The sequence below is a fragment of the Vombatus ursinus genome, unplaced genomic scaffold, assembly GCF_900497805.2.
Source record: "Vombatus ursinus unplaced genomic scaffold, bare-nosed wombat genome assembly UNPS02014798.1, whole genome shotgun sequence".
NCBI lineage: Eukaryota > Metazoa > Chordata > Mammalia > Diprotodontia > Vombatidae > Vombatus > Vombatus ursinus.
Window position 1 is genome coordinate 53997753 of NW_020954576.1, and position 20503 is coordinate 54018255.

General features: G+C 39.0%; 1 protein-coding gene and 1 non-coding gene across 3 annotated transcripts; both read left to right on the plus strand.

Moving 5' to 3' along the window:
- The first annotated feature begins 770 nt into the window (after positions 1 to 770).
- KHDC4 (KH domain containing 4, pre-mRNA splicing factor) lies at positions 771 to 19792 on the plus strand. Of its 2 annotated transcripts, XM_027871289.1 has the most exons (14): positions 771 to 878; positions 2206 to 2422; positions 5192 to 5320; positions 5869 to 5948; positions 7949 to 8001; positions 8266 to 8429; positions 9935 to 10146; positions 11227 to 11287; positions 12717 to 12774; positions 13026 to 13279; positions 15620 to 15781; positions 16685 to 16797; positions 17536 to 17627; positions 18449 to 19792. In XM_027871289.1, the coding sequence occupies exons 1-14, from the start codon at positions 841 to 843 to the stop codon at positions 18646 to 18648; spliced, it is 1833 nt and encodes a 610-aa protein (XP_027727090.1). In that variant the 5' UTR covers positions 771 to 840; the 3' UTR covers positions 18649 to 19792. The 2 variants fall into 2 exon arrangements, with proteins under 2 accessions (XP_027727090.1, XP_027727091.1); XM_027871290.1 differs by lacking the exon at positions 18449 to 19792 and having other exon boundaries at positions 16713 to 16797.
- Positions 9395 to 9523, plus strand: LOC114050270. The gene has a single exon (XR_003569975.1).
- Positions 19793 to 20503: the final 711 nt, after the last annotated feature.

The following is a 20503-nucleotide window of genomic DNA, read 5'->3' on the forward strand; positions in this document are numbered from 1 at the left end:
GTTGTTTTTTTTTTTTTAAACACAGTAGGCTCTTAGTAAACGTTGAAGTGGGTTAATAGGAGGAATTGACAGACAAGAATAGATTCCTCTCGTTTTCCTTATTTTCTTATGCTCTTGTTTTCATATTTGAATACAAGTACAAAATACAAAATAGTTAAAATAAATGGGCAAGTCATTTAACTTCTGTTTGTCTTAATCCCCTGGAGAAGGAAAAAGCAACCCATTAAAGTGTCTTTGCCAAGAAAACCCCGTGGACTGCATAGTCCACTGGGTCACAGAGAGTCGGACGGGACTGAATAACAACAAAATAATTTAAAAGAAAACATTAAAGCATTGTTAAAAGTTTGCTGAATTGAAAGAAAAGTTGAAGTTTGTGGGTCCCCCTTCCTCACTGCCACCCAAGCTTAACACTTAATCAGGATTCAGTACACAAAACTCCTGAAGAGGCGGCCCAACTCTACCTCTGACGCATGCGTATCTAATCCCTGGTCACCACCTCGCCTGCTCACGTGCCCACAGCAAAGGCGGTCACAGAGGCCACGCCCACCTGTGAAAAGCAATTCGGCATCCGTCCTCCTCTCCAGAGCAGCCTGTGGGGGCAGAGGGAGGGGGCAGAAACCGGAAAAACGTGCTGCGCATGCCTCAAGAGACTCCCACGATCCCGCCATCCCTGCACCTTCTTCCGCTCCACGTCCAATCCTTGGGGTCGCTGACACCGGAACCGCCCCGCCTCGCGACCGGAAAGGGCTGTGCGCGAAGGCGTTGGGGGCGGAAGTGACGAGAAGGGGTGTTAGTGGTGTGGGGTGGTAGTTGGCGGGTGGTTGAGCTGATCCTGTCGCCATGTCCGCGGGGAGTGCGGCGCATCCCGGGGGTGGCGGGTGAGGCCTGCAGGGTGAAGGAGGTGGTGAGCGGGAATGGGAAGGGATGAGGAGAGAGTCGAGGGGCCAGGGTAGCGAGAGGGAGGAGATGAAGTGAGGCTTGGCCAGGGCAGCGGAGGTGGAAGGGAATATGAGGAGGGGGAGTGAGGGGAGGAGGGTTGGGGGGGTTACTGAGCACGGGCGGAGGGGACGCTGAGGCGAGTGGGACAAAGCGGGAGGAGGAGCTTTGGGGAGGTCGCTGGGGGTTGGGGAGCCCGAGGAGAGGGAGGCCTGACGACCAATCGGGGAAAGAGGCGGGGCTGACCGAGAGGGCAAGGTGACGGGGCTGCTGGGGCGGGGGCGGTTAAAGGGGCTCATATCTAAGAGTAAGAGGGAGTGGAGTTGCATATGGATAAGAGTTAAATAAGTTTATCGAAATTGTCCTTGAAATTTGGGGAATAACTGTAGGTAAGGTGTTAGAACAGCAAGAACAGTGGACTTAAAAATTATAGCATTTAGAACTGGAAGAGAGCTTATGAATCATCTCTTTCTATCCATGACATTATCTTAGGGATGAGCAGAGAAATGACTTATGAAGGTCATACATCTAACCAGTAGCAAAACCTAGTTTTAACCTTTGTCTAGATGATTACAAATCCATTGCTACTTCCTGTAGCCTCACAGAGGGCCGGAGTTTATCAGCCATCTTAGTGGGACACAATGCTATGTGATTCCTTGAGCTTTAATTTCACGTGACAGACATAAATAATAACATGCAGTTCTTACTTAGTTGTGAGGAAAGTACAAAGCAGGTTGTGCAACTACAAACGACATGGGGTGGCACACACTTGTAGCTTAGGAGGCTGAGGCTGGTGGATAACTTGAGTTTTTAGCAGCAGTAGGGCTGAAACCAAATGGATGTCTGAACTAAGTCAGGCATTAATATAATGAGCCTCATGAAGTGTAGGGCTACCAGGCCCCCTAAGGAGGGGCTTACTGGTAGAAGTAGGGAAAAAATGGGAGTGTGGCTTAAAGCTGACATGTAGATCAATATTGGGATCATCCAGTGAGTAGCTGCAGCACTTTCAGTCTAGGTGAGAGGAGACCCAATCTCAAACAAATTAAACCTATATATATGTACACACACATATATATGTGTGTGTATATATATGTATATATATATATGTAGAGAGAAAGTGAGTATATTATTCCAGGTAAGGATTGAAGTATTAAAGTAGGGCAAGTTATCTGGAGCTGGTAAAGGAGGAATAGGGAGTTGAAATTGTAGAGGTAAAGGAAGGGCAGCTAGGGCTTTCAGAGGGTTGACATTTTTATCTCATTCCTTAAGGCGCCGAAGTAAATGGGACCAGCCAGCACCAGCCCCACTTCTCTTCCTCCCACCTGCTGCCCCTGGTGGAGAGATTCCCAACAGTGGGGGGAGTCCTGGGGGATCAGCAGCTGCTCCCTCAGGAGCCTTAGATGCAGCAGCTGCTGTGGCAGCCAAAATCAACGCTATGCTGATGGCTAAAGGAAAGCTCAAACCAACCCAAAATGCTGTTGAGAAGGTATTTCAGGAGTAGGCTCACCTTTTGATATTCTCTTTTTAGAGGGTTATGATAGGTGATTATTTATTGAAACATTTTAACACTAAATTAGAGGTCAAATAGTTCGTTTTAAAATAAATTATATTAATATGTTTTAAGATTGATGTTTAGCCAGTTTCTGAATAAAAATACATTTTTTAGTGTTGCATAAGCCTAAAAGTTTAATAGACTAATTTACGTAATTAATTTACCTTAAAATTTAATGAAAATTGAATCTCTGTGTTTGAGAGTGATATGTTGGATACTCTACATTTTTTGCTGAATTATGTGGAATTGTAGAATCTTCAAAAGAGATGTCAAAGATAATTTAGTTCAACCTTTCACACTTTGAAGCAGTCTCTAATTTTCTGTAGCATCCTTAACAGCCCTCCAACCTATGCTTGAGTACCTTCAGTGACGGAACTTAATACTGCCTGAGGTAGCCCTCTAATTGTTAATAAGTTTTTTCATATGTTAAAATGAAATCTTCCTCCTCGTAATTTCTACCTATGTTATTGTGGTAAGAAACAGATGTTTGAAGAAAGTATCTCCAAGTTGCTCTACAAGCATTAATTTATTTAGTGTTTACTATGTGCCAAATGCTGTGCTGAGCCACAAGCAAAAAGAAAATAATACTTGCCCTAAAGGAACCCACCTTCTAATTGAGGGAAGATCACACACAAAAGGGAGTTGAAAAGGATTAGGGAAGCATTCGGCCTAATGGTGGTAAAGTCCGGAGAGTCAAAAGCAGAGCCAAGAAAGGAATGGAGGATGGCTGGCCTGGTCCCTGGAGGAACTCATCACAGGGGGAGCAGAGGAATGTTCCAGAGTGAGAAGTCAGTTGAATCATGATAGCAAAGTCTAGAGAGTTAAAAGTTCCAGATTATTAGAATCAGAATGACTACTTGAACATTCAGTTTCTATGAAGTTAGTGGGAATTTCCAGTAAAGTAGAAGTAAATAATTTTTTCCTTCAGTATTTCGGCATGTGTATGCTTTTAATTAGTATTATAAACAATTTTTCATTTCTTGTAATAGTGGTAGGGGCAAAGAACTAAATGCATACTGATGCAGAATAATTCTGGAAGTAAGTTTTAGCTTCATGGGCCCCACATTTTTCCATGGATGTATGTTTCTGAAATTATAATGGAACTCATTTAGAAAATATGACTATATAATACTGTATCCACATTTTTGCTTTACAAAGAAATTTTGTAGACTTTATCCATTGTACAAAAATAATGTCAGATTTTATTTTCCCTGAACCACAAACCTACTGGACATTGGTGGGAGCCATCCAAAAGTGTGAAAGAGGTACTCCAGGATTAAAAAGTTATGGCAAACATGTATAGCCTATATCAAATTGCTTGCCATGGAGGGGAGGGATAGGAAGTAGAGAATTTGGAGCTCAAGATTTTTTAAAAAGAGTGTTAAAAATTGTTTTTATGTGTACTTGGGGAAAAAATAAATTTTTTTTAAAGTCCTGGCATGTAGTTAGAAACTGCAAGGACTTTCAGCGTTTGGTTTTTTGTTTTGTTTTGTTTTTTAAATTTTGGAGGCCATGGGGGTTCAGTGACTTGCCCAGGGTCACACAGCTAGCTAGTAAGTGTCTGAGGTCGGATTTGAACTTAGGTCCTCCTGACTCCAGGGTCAGTGCTCTATCCACTGCGCCACCTACCTGCCCCTTAGTACTTTCAGTTCTGAGAAAAATTAACTAGGGTTTTTTACTTTGTATAGTTTTTACTGCACATTGTGTGCTTCATTAAGGTTGCAGAAAGCAACCTTTTGAGGTATTGATAAAAGAAAGCTAGACAGATTTAAGGTTCTGTGGCTGTGAGATTTGGGATAAAGGTCTGATCTGAGGCGTGTCATGCAATGGATTCTCCCATACATTTTACTCCATGCTTACTTGGATGAATTAGACTGCAAACCATCATAATTCAGTCCTCTCACATTCTTTGGTGGAAATAATTAATAGCACTTACTGTTTCTACAGTTTTATAGTAACAAATCCATACACACATTTTAAGATTAAAAGCAGTTTGGCAGGGACCTCAAAATGATGTCTTGCCCTCCTTTGGTTTTCTGTGGGAAGCATGTAAGGTATAAAAGCCGTGTCAAGAGATCAAAGTTGTAATCCCTGCTTTGCCACAAATAATAATGACATTTTCATTAGGTAAAGAAATCATTTTACATACCTCATATCCTCACCACACCATTTTAAGGTAGTAGATATAACAACTGTGTATGTTTTTTTTAATAATAGATAAGGAAACTGTGACCTAAAAAGGTTAAGTGACATGCCTGTGATTACATGGCTACGTCAGAGGCAGAGTGCTGTATCTAGTTCTAGAACTTTTTACACTGTATTTAATTAACCATTTTACCTTGAGCAAATTACTTCACATTACTCTGTTCCCCTATCTGTAAAATAAAGGGATTAGGCTAGATGATATCCAAGGTCCCTTTTATCTGTAATAATCCATTTTTCTACTTTGTTCAAGGAAAACTCACGTATGGACAAATTCTTTGAGGGCGGCAACAGTTTTGGTTTTTTTTTTTTTCTTTGTATCCCCACCGCCTCGAACATAGTAGGTGCTTAATAAATATTTGGTCACTTTAATTAAATGAGATGGCTTAGGGAGATGGAGGAATAGGAAAAAGGTTTGGGGGACATGGGAGAGGCCAGTGTATATCAGCTTAATTTTATTATTCTATCTGCTTTTGTTCTGATTTCTTTCTCTGTTTGTAGCTTCAGGTCCCAGGCAAAGGCCTGGTCAGCAGTAAAAGCAAAGATGACCTGGTGGTAGCTGAAGTGGAAATCAATGATGTCCCCCTTACATGCAGGAACTTATTGACACGAGGACAGACTCAAGATGAGGTGTGTATAGAATTGATCTCCGCTTTTGGAATGGTAGTACATAGAGGCATTTTAGAAAAGAAAAGACTTTTAAAACACATGAAAAAATCTAGACATTTGCTGTCTAGCTAAGGGTTTATTATTCTGGTCTCCAAAGTCAGGACTCAATTTATGTTAAGAAAAGTATACATTTGAAGTTTAGAACTCAGCAGCATTGTGAAAATGGAAAAGTTAATGAAGTCAGGGAAATGGAACTTCTTAAAGCAGGGGAGAGACCCTATTTGCACTTGAGATAATTGACATTTTACCAGGGTGGCGCTTTAAGGCAGTAATTATGGGCTCTTTGACTCCTGATTTGTGATCCACATACAAGTGAAGCATCTAGATAATGGAGACACAGTTAAATGTCAATTTTGCAGAATTGAAACGTGAAGTGATAGTTTACTCATTCATAACTGTCAACTTTGTATTGATTTCCTGGCTCTTGGAGGGAAAATCACATGCAATTTGCAGCCTCTGTTATTAATGAACCCACCATTTTGTTCATTGTGCTTCTTTGCTCTTTTTAGATCAGCCGACTGAGTGGGGCTGCAGTCTCCACTCGAGGGAGGTTCATGACAGCCGAGGAGAAAGCCAAAGTGGGACCTGGGTACAGATTAATATTTTCTTCCTTGGTTCAGGGTGTAGAATGAGAGTCACTAACTGACTGTTCTTTGGGTCTGCTGGTCCATTTTATTGGATTTAAAGATTTAAAAATGCTCTCATTTCTTAATTAGGAGTTTGTTATAATGACTGCTTAAAAAGCCCATTTGTGTATTCCAAGGTGTTGTGTGACATTTGTGTCCTGGGTATCTCAGGTAGGATTTATGCAATATAGTTGGTTATTGACTGTCTCCATGTCAGGTATGGATTGTAGAGAATCTGTAGTAAAATTTTAATCCTACAATGTCTTCTACCTGCTACTTAATCACATTTGACCTTCTTCCAGCTGTCAGTTGATTTGTCCTTGGGAATTGCAAACATTTAAAAATATTGGCCTGGGCAAAACATAATTAGGAGATGAAATTTGAAATAAAAACAGAAATCTCTTACAAATAAAGATGGTTTTTGGACTACCCACTGATATGGGGTTTATTTTATTATTAGCTGAATCACTGCCAACTTTTATCATGGTTAAACTAAAGTTAATTATAGTTTTGAGACCCCAATCCTATTTGACTTACACTTAATATGTGATTGCCACACAGTCTATTCTTACATATCTTGGTTAGCACATAGTACTAATGCAGTCACAGCTACAGTGCACCCTTATTGCCAAGTAGATCTAGTAAAATCATGCTTGATCAGCAGTGGATTCCAGATGAAATGTGGATGGATATAGGAAAAGTATAATCATTCCTGGAAGTCATATGCCTTATTAAGTCAGGACTATTACATAATAGAGCTTTGTACACCTTTTTTTTTTCCCTTCAGTCACTTTTCTTAAGGATTTTAGAGATTGGCTAGGTTACTGGAAACATTTATTGGTTGGACCATTTGTAGAAACATGCTTTGTACTGTTGATTTTGGTAGTGATGGTGAATAATTTCACCATTTCTGTGAATAAATCACATTTCTGTGATTATGTCTCTTAGTGTATAATGCTATGGTTCTTCTCCTGTCTTTTATGTCCCTGTTGAGGAAAGGGGTTCAATTTACGAGAATAGCATTTCAAGGAAGCATCTAGTCAGTACTTTGCCTCGCTCTCCTAAAAATAAGTACCAAAATAAGTTTCTCTTACTGTTGTCATTCGTTGGAATGGTCAAACTCTTGACTTTTTTTTTATCAATTTTTTTTTTACCTTCTATATATGAACTAGAAACAAGGCAAAATTGAAGAGGTTTTTTTTAGTTAAAGAGAAATTTTAGAAAATGAATGAAAATTGGGGCAGCTAGGTGGTGAAATGGATAGAGCACTGGCACTGGAGTCAGGACCTGAGTTCAAATCCGACCTCAGACACTTGACTTTTACTAGCTGTGTGACCCTGGGCAAGTCACTTAACCCCATGGTCTAGCCCACCCACCCCACCCCACCCCCCCCAAAAAATTAATGAATGAATGAAAATTAGGGGCAGCTGGGTAGTGCCATGAATAGAGCACCAGCCCTAGAGTCAGAAGGACCTGAGTTCAAATCTAGCATCAGACACTTACTAGCTGTGTAACGTTGGGCAAGTCACTTAACTTCTATTGCCTTAAAAAATAAAAATGAATGAAAACTAACAAATCTTTGACCAGATGGTTCAGATTAGTACTTGTCTGGTATTTTAGTGCACTATCCTTAGAAACTGTCCTGCAAATACCATTGTAGTCAATTTGTGTAATATGTGATCTAAGTCTTAAACTCTTTCCATCAGGGACTAATATAGGGGAGAGGGACTAACCTAGATTTGTTTTAGAAAATTAATACTCAAAATGAAAACTTAGATCCTTAGAATGTTCTTTCTTAATTTGAGTATCCTTTTGCATCCAGAAGTAGAAGTAATTGCCTAGCTTTGACACCTTCTCCATTTGTGTTTAATTTTCCATTTGAAATTTTAAACACATTTAAAATTAGAACATTGACATATGTTCCCTTTAGTTTGAAAGATCTACTTTATGTTCACTTTTCCAGGGACCGTCCATTATATCTTCATGTTCAGGGCCAGACGCGGGAGTTGGTAGACAGTAAGTAATGGTTTTGCTTTACATTCAATATGGCAGATACTTGTTGTACTCTATTTGAAGCACAAGTTGACTTTTTGGGCTGTGTAACAAGGAGATAAATTGACCAGTTTCATTCTGTCACCTTCTAAATATGTAAATGCTTGGAGAAAGCCTCAGACTTGTACAATGCATAAAATGGATATCTATCCTTGGGTTGTTGAGAGTTGGACTTAATGTGTTTTGGGAGAGCTCTTGTTACGAGATTTACTTTCTATGCCCTTTTAGGAGCTGTGAATCGAATCAAAGAAATCATCACTAATGGAGTTGTGAAGGCTGCCACGGGGACCAGTCCAACTTTCAATGGAGCAACAGTCACTGTCTATCACCAGCCTGCTCCTGTTGCCCAAATGTCACCAGCTATTGGTCAGAAGCCTCCATTCCAGTCGGGGGTATGTAATGTACCTTGATCATCTTTAGGCCACCAACATAATGCCTTGAGCATTGCAGGTACACAAATATTTGAGTTTAATTTCAAGGTATTTTTGTTTAAAAGTTGAGATCCTCAAGAGCTAAGTGGATTGGGAGGTGGGGTAGGGACAGATGAGAAACAGTTTTCAAAAGAAGAATTGGAAACAACTATGAAAAATTGTTCCAAACAAATAAGAGAAATGCACATCGAAACAATTCTAAGGTTTCACCTTATAGCAAATTAGCAAAGATGTCAAAAGACCAAAATATTCAATGTAGGACAGTCTATGGGAAGACAGATACAAAAATATGTTAGTGGAATTTTGAACTGGTACAACTGTTCTACAAGGTAATTTGGAATTTTGAGAAATTATTGAACTATTAATAACCCTTAACCCAGGAATTCTACTGCTGGTTGGTTATACCTCAAAGAAACCTCAAAGATAACGGAAACAAAAATAGGTGCCTGTCAGTTGGGAAATGGATCAACAAATTTTGACATATTATCACATTATAAGAGATATTGAGTATGAGGAATTCAGAGAAACATGGGAAAATTTGTATGACCTGATACAAAAAGACTACAGTAGTGTGAATGAAAACAGCACTAAAACAGTTGAATTTTGACTAATTCTAATGACTCATCTCAGAAAACTGATTATGAAGCATACATTAGAGATGTGAGGGGTTGTAGATGTAGAATGCCATATATAGTGTCTGTTGCTTATGTCTATTGTTTTTGCTTAAATGTTTTTCTTGTTACAGGAGATGATTCAAAGGGGGGTGGATTTTAGGGGAAATGATTTTGTTTTTATACCAGTCATCAGTATATTTTTTAATAGTACTTTATGTGTTCATCTGAAGGTTTAAAAAAAAAAATGAGGTTAAAGAATCATTCTTCACATGCATGAGTAGCTGATTTGGATTACTTCTGAACTTGGTAACCACTGGAGGACTAAGAAGGCTGAGTCTGATGAAGCTAGATTCTGCTGATACAATCCTCCTACAAAAAAGGGTTGGAGAGAGCAGTCCCACTTCAAGAATAGTAGAGGGCTGACTGTACTACCCAACATTATATTCCATCTCTTCATAGGAAGGGCTTCTCTATAATAATTTCATATGTACAACGTATTTGTTATTATGAAGGGATGAAGGAAGCCATCCCTCTGAGCAGTGCTCCCTCCTGGCCTTTTAAGTGTTTCTCTCTTTAGCAAGCAACCCTTAACTAGATTCCTTGGTATTCAGTATAAAGTACATGGTAGGCAATGGTGAGTAATATGGTGGGGTTTGATGTAAATCAGAAACTTTGTAAAGTATTTGTATTGTGGGGGAGGACCCAGTACTTGGGGGTTTTGAGTGGCCTGATGTTATGTGTAGTGTTTATTTTTGAGGGAATTAAGTGTATCTTTTGTACATGTTTTCTTAAGGAATAAGATTTACCTGTGTGTTCTTTTTGGGCTGAGATGTGATTCTATTCTGTCTACAGCTTCATTATGTTCAAGACAAATTATTTGTGGGTCTGGAACATGCTGTACCCACGTTTAATGTCAAGGAGAAGGTAGAAGGCCCCAGCTGCTCGTACTTGCAACACATTCAAATTGAAACTGGCGCCAAAGTCTTCCTACGGGGCAAAGGCTCAGGCTGCATAGAGCCAGCTTCAGGTCGAGAAGCTTTTGAACCAATGTATATTTACATTAGGTATGGTTGAATAGGGTTAGGGAGGGTGAGGGGATACAGGGTAGATCCTTAGGTATTATTCAAAGTACTTAGGGAGTGATGCAGACTGAGCAAAAGAAAATAGGCCTAAATTATGCAGTATTTAGCTAAAACACTAAAAATAATCTGTTAAACATAATATCTTAAATTGTGATTAGAGGAAGTTTTAGAATTTTCTCTGGAAGTCTTTAAGCGCAAGGGATATCCTGATTTTTCTGAGTTAGTTTTAGTGCGATTCTGCTTTTAGGAGGAGGAGAGACTTTGTTTTGGAAAAATGTTATTTTTAATATCAGGTGATCTGAGTTCCAGTTCCAGCCCTGACATTTTCTAGCTGTGTTGGCAGTGGACTGGTTACTTCTCTGTGCCTCATGAAACCTCATTTGTAAAATTAGAATGATAATGATTAAAACTTGTAAACCATAATAGGATGGTAAGAAAAGTGGTTTGTAAACTGTTGAGCTTCATAGAAATGTAAGCTATTTTTTAAGCAGGGCATAACATCCTTTCCAATTCCAGTGTTCGGTTTTGCAATTTGTAGTTCTAAAACAAAGTTTTCTTAATATGGTTATCTGTGAACTTTTTAAAAAATATTTTCGTAACTGTTTTGATATGCATTTAAAAGCATATGAGAAGGGATCTATAGGTTTTGTCAAATTGCCAAAGGGATCTGTGACTCGAAAAAAGGTTAAGAACACCTGCTGTAAAAGATATGAGATGATATACATAATTATAACAAGTTCTTGAACCTGTGATTATTTTTATTATTTTTTTGGAAAATTGGATGATCCTGGCATGTATTTTTTCCCCTGAATTTGGCTGTGTGGGATCTATGGGAGGATGCATCTGTGTAAGGAAAGCTACTAAAAATGTTTATGGCCTCAATACTGAATATACTCCAAATACCTTAGGGCATGTTTCTATGTTAGATTATTTTCAGGCCTAGAGTTTGAGCTACCATGAGAATTTGGATTATATTGTGGAAAGTAGACTGGAAATTAGAGCAGTGTGCTAGATTATTTATTTTTCTCCCCCACTGAATTCCTTGCTCTTGTTTCTCTGCAGTCATCCCAAACCAGAAGGCCTTGCTGCTGCCAAGAAGCTCTGTGAGAATCTCCTACAAACAGTGAGTTGTGTTGTCTGATTTATCACTTTTGCAAAAGTGATTTTTGCTGCTTTTGAGGCCCAACTTGAATGCATTTTTCACCCTGCCACCTGGACACACTTTGGAGAGGCCAGGATCACCAAGGTCTGGGTTGCAGTTTATATATCTGACCTACCATTTCCTTTTGGAATTTGGAAGTCACCACTGCATTAGTTTCATCATTTTTTATTCATTTTGTGAGACTTTTTGGTTGCCTGGTTGTTTTGTTTTGTTTTTGTTTTTGTTTTTTGGTGAGGCAGTCGGGGTGGACTTGCTCAGGGTTACACAGCTAGTAAGTGTCAAGTGTCTGAGCCCAGATTTAAACTTGGGTCCTCTTGACTCCAAGGCTGGAGTTTTATCCACTATGCCACCTAGCTGCCTCAGGTTGCCTATTTTTAACCTTAGATTTTTTAACCCTAGATAGCCTATGCTCTCTTACTGCCTAGAAGGTGTGGGAGTTTAGGAGTGCAAATGTGTGAATATTTGCCAAAGTCAAACTAGGTAGATCTTAGAGTACATTTAAATGAGTGACTGTGGAGCTAGTTGCTGTTTGGACAAGCCATCCTGTTGATGTGTTCAATCAGGCAGGCAGTGTGGGTGATCAAAAGTTAATTATACAGCTATTTCTTGAGAGCCTAAAAGGCTGAGATGCTAAATTGAGCCTCAGTGTTGGGGTTTGTGGATGGCTTCCATGCCTGGTAGTTTTCTGGTCTTTATTGTAGACTCTCTTGGTTTCTTGTTCTTGTCCAGGACATTTGCAGGGGTGTGTGTGTGTGCTACAGGATGAGTAGGGGCAAGAAGAAAATGGTTACATTTATGATGAAAATATCAAGGAATGTTGATTATTGTGTTAGAATTAATAACTTTGAAATTGCCTGATTGCTGTCTGGTGGAGTGTATGAATGTTAAGTAGCTGTGTAGATTGGTGTTTTAGGCCAAGAAAAAGAAGTCTATTGCTTCGTAGAGGTTATCTTATAATTTATAGGCTTCTCTTCTATCTTTTAGTCCCCTAGGCACTGCCCTCTTTGAGATAGCTGAGCCCTCCTATATGTTTCATCTCCCATTTAGAGTGTTAGTTCTTGGTTTTTCTGTTTGTATCCCAAGTGCATAACTCAATTCTTGGCACATGGTAAATATTCAGTAAATGCCTTTTACATCTTGTCAAAATTTAGATTAGACCCCCTTGTGAAAATGTTAAATTTAGTTAAGTTTAGTTTATCATGTCATTTGAAATTTAATTTTCACAGGAGCTCCAAAATCGCCAAGTTCTCTTTGAGAATTAGAAGTTCTAGAATTGTTTAAACAGGCCTTGGCCTGAAAGAAAGGTCTTCATCAGACCTACCAAAAATTTCATCTAAGTTTTTGAATCCAAGCATATTCGCTTATTAATTTGTTCTTTTTCCTTTCTCAGGTTCATGCAGAATACTCTAGATTTGTGAATCAGATTAACACTGCCGTACCTTTACCAGGTATGTATGCTTTGAGTTTTGGGATTGTGAATCAGTTTATTGTAGGCAATGCTCACATATGGGTCCGAAAACCAAGGCTAGGCTTAGAGTGCCCTAAACATCCAATTAACATTACCTCACCCTTATTTGTAATTTGGAAAAAGATTTTGCTTCATTTTTTTTTCCTTTCCTGTTAGGTAAAAAGTGTAACTCAACTTGATTGTCTCCTTCTGCTGCAGCTGATAATAAACACTTTTTTTCTTCCCCCTCAGGCTATACACAACCCTCTGCTATAAATAGTGTCCCTCCTCAACCACCATATTATCCATCCAATGGCTATCAGTCTGGTTACCCTGTTGTTCCCCCTCCTCAGCAGCCAGTTCAGCCTCCCTATGGAGTACCAGGCATAGTGCCACCAGCTGTTTCATTGGCACCTGGAGTCTTGCCAACGTTACCTACTGGAGTCCCACCTGTGCCAACACAATACCCGATTTCACAAGTGCAGCCTCCAGCTAGCACTGGACAGGTAGGATGCTAAAGTGTATATAAGATGGTAAGGTTTTGGAGGGCAGGGAACATAAAGGTTCAGGGGGGAAAAAAAAACCTTATTTTACTGATTGAAAAAGAAAACCTGTAATATAAAGATATCAGATATGTTCATCCTGCTCCCTCTGCCACTGAATCACTTTGTCACTCTAAAAAGCAAAAAAACAAACAAAAAAAGCCCACCTCTCAAGAGATCTTCTCTATCCTTAAATTAGGAGAAGGTCCACAAGGTGAAAAGGGCCAGCTCATCTCATCCCACTTCTACCATAAAAAACTGCTTTTTTTTTCCTCTGGACCTTCCATTTTCTTACCTCCCCCAACCATGCCAGATTCAGGTTTTCATATGTACAAATTTACAAACTTAAGAACAAGAGATCTTAGCCACAGCTTTAGAGTTGGAAAGGCCTGAATTTGTCTTGGCAACCTCTGTCCATTGCTCTCAGTTTTTCTCTGTGTGGACAAGCAGAGCAAGTCTCTTGTTCCATCTAATAGCCCTTTGGGTAGTTGAAGATAGCTCTCATGTCCCCCACAAATCTTCTGTGATACATGTTAAACATTCCTAATTTCTCCTACTGACTCTCATCTGGTTTGGACTCAGGCTCTCCACCATTCTGATTGGCTTCCTCTGGATGTTTTCCAACTAACGATGTTCTTCCTAAATTCTAATCCCTGTAACTGAACATAATACTGCAGATGTGATCTGACCAGAACAGAGTAGATGGGATGACCACCACCTTTCTTTCTGAAAATGCCACCTCTCTGAATGCAGCCTAAGATTGTATTAGCTTTCTTGGCTGCTATAATCACACTGTTGACTCATTGAGTTTGCAGTCCCTTTAGCTCCCCCTCTGATCTATTTCTGACAAACTGCTATCTAGCCATACCTCCTTCATCTTGTACTTGTGAAGTTTATTCTTTGAACCCAAGTGTAAGATTTGACACGTCCCTATTGCATGCCATCTTATTTTATTAGGCCAGATATTTTAACCTGTTCAGATATTTCCGAATTCTAACTTTCATTTTTGGATGAAAGTTAAGTCAACAAACATTTTTTAAGCTCCTACTGTGTTCCAGGCACTGTGCTAAGCCCTGGAGATATAAAGAAAGGCAAATCCAAAAAAATAAAAACAATGGTCCTTACTGTCAGGGAGCTTACAGTCTAATGGGGGAGATAATATACAAACAAGATGGAAATAGGATTAATTAGAGGTAATTTTCAAGAGAAGGCACTGAGATTAAGGGGGATCAGGAAGAGTTTCTTGAAGAACATCTGATTTTAGCTGGTACCTGAATCATTCAATGCATTATCTGTCCCTTCCAGCTTTGTGTTATCTGCAGATTGATAAGCATACTGTCTACAACTTTATCCAAGTCATCAACAAAAAATATTCAGCAGCACTTGGCAAAACAGATCTGTGGATGACTCCATTGGAGAACTACCACCTTCTAAGTTGACATTGAGCATTAGTGATTGCTCTTTGAGTCCAATCATTCAGTCAGTTTTGAATCTGCCAAATTATATTATCAGCTAGCGCCTGTGTCTCCATCTTTTCCACAAGAATGGCTTAAGAGACTTATGAAATGCTATGCTTCTGTTACTGAAATGTATAACCAAATGTTAAAGAAACTTCCCTAAGCGTTTAAAAGTAAAGTACAGATGGTAATGTTTCTGCAATGAATTAGGTACCATTCTTAATTTTTAAGATTCCATAAAATTTCATTGTGTGTATTTATTTCCCAGTGCAGGTTTTAAATTCTACTTTTTATGTAAGGACAACTATTTTCCAACTTTGATCCAGAATTCTTTGTACCCATAATGGCATCTTAAAATAATAGAAGAAAATAGTGTTAGAAGAACTACTTTTTAGTGACTGGAAATAGGAAATGTAATTTTCTTTGCAGCATATATTGCTGGTGGTTGTTGACTGAAAGAGCTGTCATGCTTGATAAATGTCTTTAAATGAAAGTATTAAATCCCTCTGGACTGTTTTTGTTTATAAAGAATGGGTATGATTTTAATGAGTATGTTTGCCTTTTAATAAGAGCAGTAATGACACATTGAATTTGTAACAGGTCTTTCTTCCCAGAAGTTCAAAGCCTATGTTTAGATTATCTTCATATAGCCCTAGGAAGAAGGGAGGTAGATAATATTACTACATTTTGTTAATACTACAGTAATTTTACTGATGTCTAGGAGAAGATGAAAGTCTGTAATCGGTGTATCTCATAAAAGTATATTATTCTCACTGTTTACCTTTTCACAAGTTTTGTATTCTCATTTTCTCTCATTTTCCCCTTCTTGGTTTGTTCTGGCCCCCAGAGTCCGATGAGTGGTCCTTTTCTTCCTGCTGCCCCTGTCAAAACTGCCTTGCCTACTAGTCCCCAGCCTCAGCCCCCACTCCCAGCCCAGCCCCAGGGGCAGAAGAGGCGGTTCACAGAGGAGCTACCAGATGAACGAGAATCTGGACTTCTGGGATACCAGGTCAAATAAAATATCCAGTCTTACTTTTCTCGGCAACTTACCTTCTTAACCGTACTCTCCCTCTAAAGAGACACAAATCCAAATCTATATCATCAGTCCTCTTGATAATATTTGCTATACCTGTAATTTAGTTGAGCCATTTGTGATTTTATTCTTGGGGAATTAATGTGCAACCCCAGGGCTGCCCTTTGTTTTTTAAGTCAAAAAGGGTGCATTGATATATTTCCCAAGCATCCCACCTAGAGCACAAGACCCCTTTAACTAGAATCTGGAAGGAATTCAATAGAAGGCTGTATTTTCTATCTAGGTACATGAGGTTCTCTGGTTATAGAAGTTTCATGATGGTTCTCATCTCACTAGAGGCATCACCAAGATCTAGTATTCTACACATTTGTTTAGGGTTTTTTGTTGTTGGAGCTTGGCTTGCAATTCAAGATTTTGCCCTGGATGTCAAATAGGAAAGCTGCCAGAAATGTTAGCATGGACTATATTACCTAGTTACTCTGGGATACCCTTTCCCCCATCCAGTAAAAGGGTCTTGATCACTTCCAAGACAAGAATCATGTTTGAGTTTGGCCCATGTTAATGTATAATGCAAAAATTAGTAGCTTTTCATATTATATGACTGTACTTGTGCTGTTCAGTTAAGTTGTGGCCAGTCTTGGAAAGAGCAAGTCACATCATTTGAATCCCTTAGTAATGGAAAACATCCTATGTTGAAGGAAGAGAAGTTGAAATTCCTATATTGAGGGTAGCTAATAGTTGGTCAAATCTCAAGGAACTGTGTAGTTCAGACTAGTTACAGTTTACCTGAAAGATGGGGCACATGACAGTTACATTAAGGAGCTAAACTAATACAGCAGTTGTAGATTTGCTAATGCCGCTGTATTTTTCTGCTCATAGCATGGACCCATTCATATGACTAATTTAGGTACAGGCTTCTCCAGTCAGAGTGAGATCGAGGGTGCAGGATCGAAGCCGGCAAGTTCCTCAGGCAAGGAGAGAGAGAGGGACAGGTAAGTTGGATGAATTGTCCAGTGGGCGGTTAACATGACGTAAGAGATGATGTTGGAGTAATTGCTACAGACACTAATGTTATGAGATTGAAATGAATATGAGTCAAACAAGCTTCTATTGGTTATAATGGATGCAATAAATGGAAACCATTTTCTTCTCTAGAGCCCATATAAACAAGTAGGTGCAATCAACTATAACTTTTTGAGGGCATGGTTATCTAGGCCTCTTCCTTTTACTAAGACCTACACAACATAGCTCATGAAAAATACAGGGTTGCAGCTTCGCACTCTCCTGTTTATCACGTGACTTTCGGTAACCAACTATCTTCAGTCTGTAGTCTAACCTATCTGTGGCTGAAGAAGTTTAGCCTATTTAAATTTTGGCCCCTACCTGCTGTCAAGTTATGCAGGTCCCCTTTTACTTCTTGTTGCCTGCATTTTGGCTAATGTACTGAGAATGGATAAGAGCTGAGTGAGGAGAAATTTAATTAAGCCAAATTTGTTACTTGTTAATAGCTCTGGAATTTTTTGGTTTTCTTTCTTTTTAAAAGATTTTGTGGATAGGAGCTTGAAACTAATAGAGTGAGTTTAAGGGACTATTTGTAGACTTTTTATTTTCTTCTCTTTACTTGCCTCCTGAATACTCAAGGATTGATTGGACTTGCTTTAGAATGAAGCCCTAAGTGAACAATTATTGCCCTTAGCCATGCAGGTTCTAAATTTCTTGTCTTTTAACAGGCAGTTGATGCCTCCACCAGCTTTCCCAGTGACTGGAATAAAAACTGAATCTGATGAAAGAAATGGGTCTGGGGCCTTATCAGGCAGCCATGGTGAGTATGGTGTAGGTGGGAGCCTCTTTAGTCTGGGCAGTAGCTTTTAGCTTTCTTATCTGTTGTTCACTTGGGCGATCCTGATAAACTGCTTTTCTTTATGTTCAAACACATAGCCTGTAGAAATCTAACCTTTTATCTTTTAACTAGTATGTCCAGGAAGATTCTAGAGAATATTGTCAGTTTACATGGCACATAGCATCAACTTCCATATTTAAAACTCACCAAAAAGGCTACTAAATGAATTTTTAAATTAAGTAGCAAATTTCAAAATTCAAAAGTAGCATTGCATGCTCTTTAGACACCAAGAGTTAACTTTCTCAGAACTAGGAAAGATAATGCTAGATCCTTATAGATCTAACACTGAGCCATTGCTTGATCTGAGAATCTTGCCTCTCATCCCAGAACAGTTGCTCTGGACTTTAGGAGGTCCATAGGATGTGGTACCTTTTCATACTGTGGCCTTATTAAAAATAAACAGAGGCAAATACGTTTCTTTTATACTTAACTTCTTTCTTTTAACTCTTTAAAAGGTGAAATGTCAGTCCTTACAAACTCACTTGCTAACTTTCCTTTTTTTTTCTTTTTTGTGTTTCTTTTTCTTTCTCTTTTCTTACATGGTTCTGGTGGATTCACATTTGCTGATGCTGGTGCTGTTTTCGTGTGATCTTCAACGGTTTTGGGTGACCCATTGACCCTGTGACCTCAAAATGGTGTCCAACTAACCACTTACAATTAACATCTTTTTTTATTAACAATTTTATGGTATTATCTTTTTTCTTGGTGGGGATGGGGGTTGGGGTTTCCTTTCTCTATTTTAGATTATCCAGCTAAGAAGATGAAAACCACGGAAAAGGGATTTGGGCTGGTAGCTTATGCTGGGGATTCATCTGATGAAGAGGAGGAGCATGGAGGCCATAAAAATGCAAGTACTTTCCCACAGGGCTGGAGTTTGGGATATCAATACCCTTCATCACAGCATCGAGCTAAACAACAAATGCCTTTCTGGATGGCCCCATAGAAGACAACAGAGCAGATCTTTGATCATCAGTGACTCTTCTTTAGCAATAATGCATGTGTATCACATAACAGACTGTGGAGCTGGGGGAAGCCATCATTAACATTTCCAGAAGTTAGAGGTGCCGTGTCCCCTTTCAGAGGAGTTCCATTCTTTTAAAAATGTTGTTATTTCTGCAACAGCATACCATTCATTAAAAGATGTTTAGAATCACAGGCTTATTTCAGGGGAGAGAGGATGTCTTGAGAAAAGATGAAATGTGCTTGCTTGATAAAAGGAGCAAAGTATTGCTTGTAGTCTGGCCCCATGTTATTTACAAATGTAAGATCCCAGCTCTGACATGATACAAATACTATTTGTATTTCCCTGCAGTTCATGGATGATTAAAAGCAGTGGCAGCCAAAATCTTAGCATTAATAGGGACATAATTTTGAGAACTTGCATTGTATCTTTTAATATTTAATTCTTCTGAGACCCTTTTCCATATTCCATTGTTGGATTACTTTTGTTTTGAAAAATGCTGTTTTCTCATTTGAGAATCTTGGATGTAACCAGAAAGTTGAAGTTATTTCCTCATCTTTATTGGGATTATCTACATACCCAGCACCTTCAGCATATTTATGTCTTAGGACAGTCATTGCAACTTTATTTCATCCCTCTAAACTTTCCCTCTCTTCAGCTGGTCCAGATGAAACTCCCTGACTATGAGCAGGTCAGAGCATCTGAAGTTGTTCTCTTACTGTCAGTCTGCCAGGTTCTTTTCCCAACTGCATAGCTTATCATCATGGAAATTGTATGTCTCCACAGAACTGGTTGCAGCTGTAGTAGAGAGACTTGACTGCTGACTAGGCTGGTGAATCATTTAGAATGACTGAAATTGCAGCTAGTTCCTTTTTTTTTTGGCATTACAAAGGTCCTGCCAAAAGAACTTTTTTTTGTATTGAGAATATTGATATGTGAATCCACTGAGAACGTCAGTGCTGGCCTGCAGAGCAGGAGTTAGTGTTTGAGAGACTGGGACTGTCATTTTTGCACACTTGAACACTTTGCAGGCTGGCTTTGTATAAATTTCTCTGATTTTCCTATATGTTGTAAATATTTAGAACCATAATTTCATTATAAATAAATATAAATATTCTGCATTCTGCTTCTCTTTCCTTGGTATTGTATTTTACATTTGCTAGTACAGAAAACTTGTCATATGCTAGTGGATCATTTGTCTGGGTATTAAGTGCTGGCAGATATTTTTGTGGTTTCACAAAAATAAGCCAAGCAGTTAAAGGAGGGAATTGTATAAGTGTAATAACCTTACCACCAGTTTATGTAGAATATTAATGACTGACATTGCAAAATCAGGCTGATTAGGACAATGTTGCACAGATTATTCTAATACTATGTATACATATGCATGCACTTAATTAACCAGGTTATGGGTCAGGTTTAAAGAAAAATAAACATTTTGGGAAGGGAAGGAAGATGTTTTCCCATATGTGAAAATGGCTACATAAGATTCTGCCAAAACTTGTCACATTGCTGCTGGCCTGACTAAACGGAGTAGAACTGATTTGGAAGCTGAATGTATGAAAAGTTACTAATGGTGCTTGCTTTCGAAGCAGATTCAGAAAGAGATTGTTAGGGGATTCGAAGCTCCAACTCGAAAGATGCCACGAGTTGGAGCCCTGTTAACAGAAGGTAAGAAAGCAGCCACTTTAATTGCCCTGTATCGTCGTTACCCTTGGTGCTAACTTCCTTGTGGAGATGGGTTAAACACTTCCCAGGCCATGTGGTACCAGATTGCTGTTTGTGCCAGATGGAGCAACTACGTGTAGTTTTGATGTACAAACTGGTGATTTTGTCA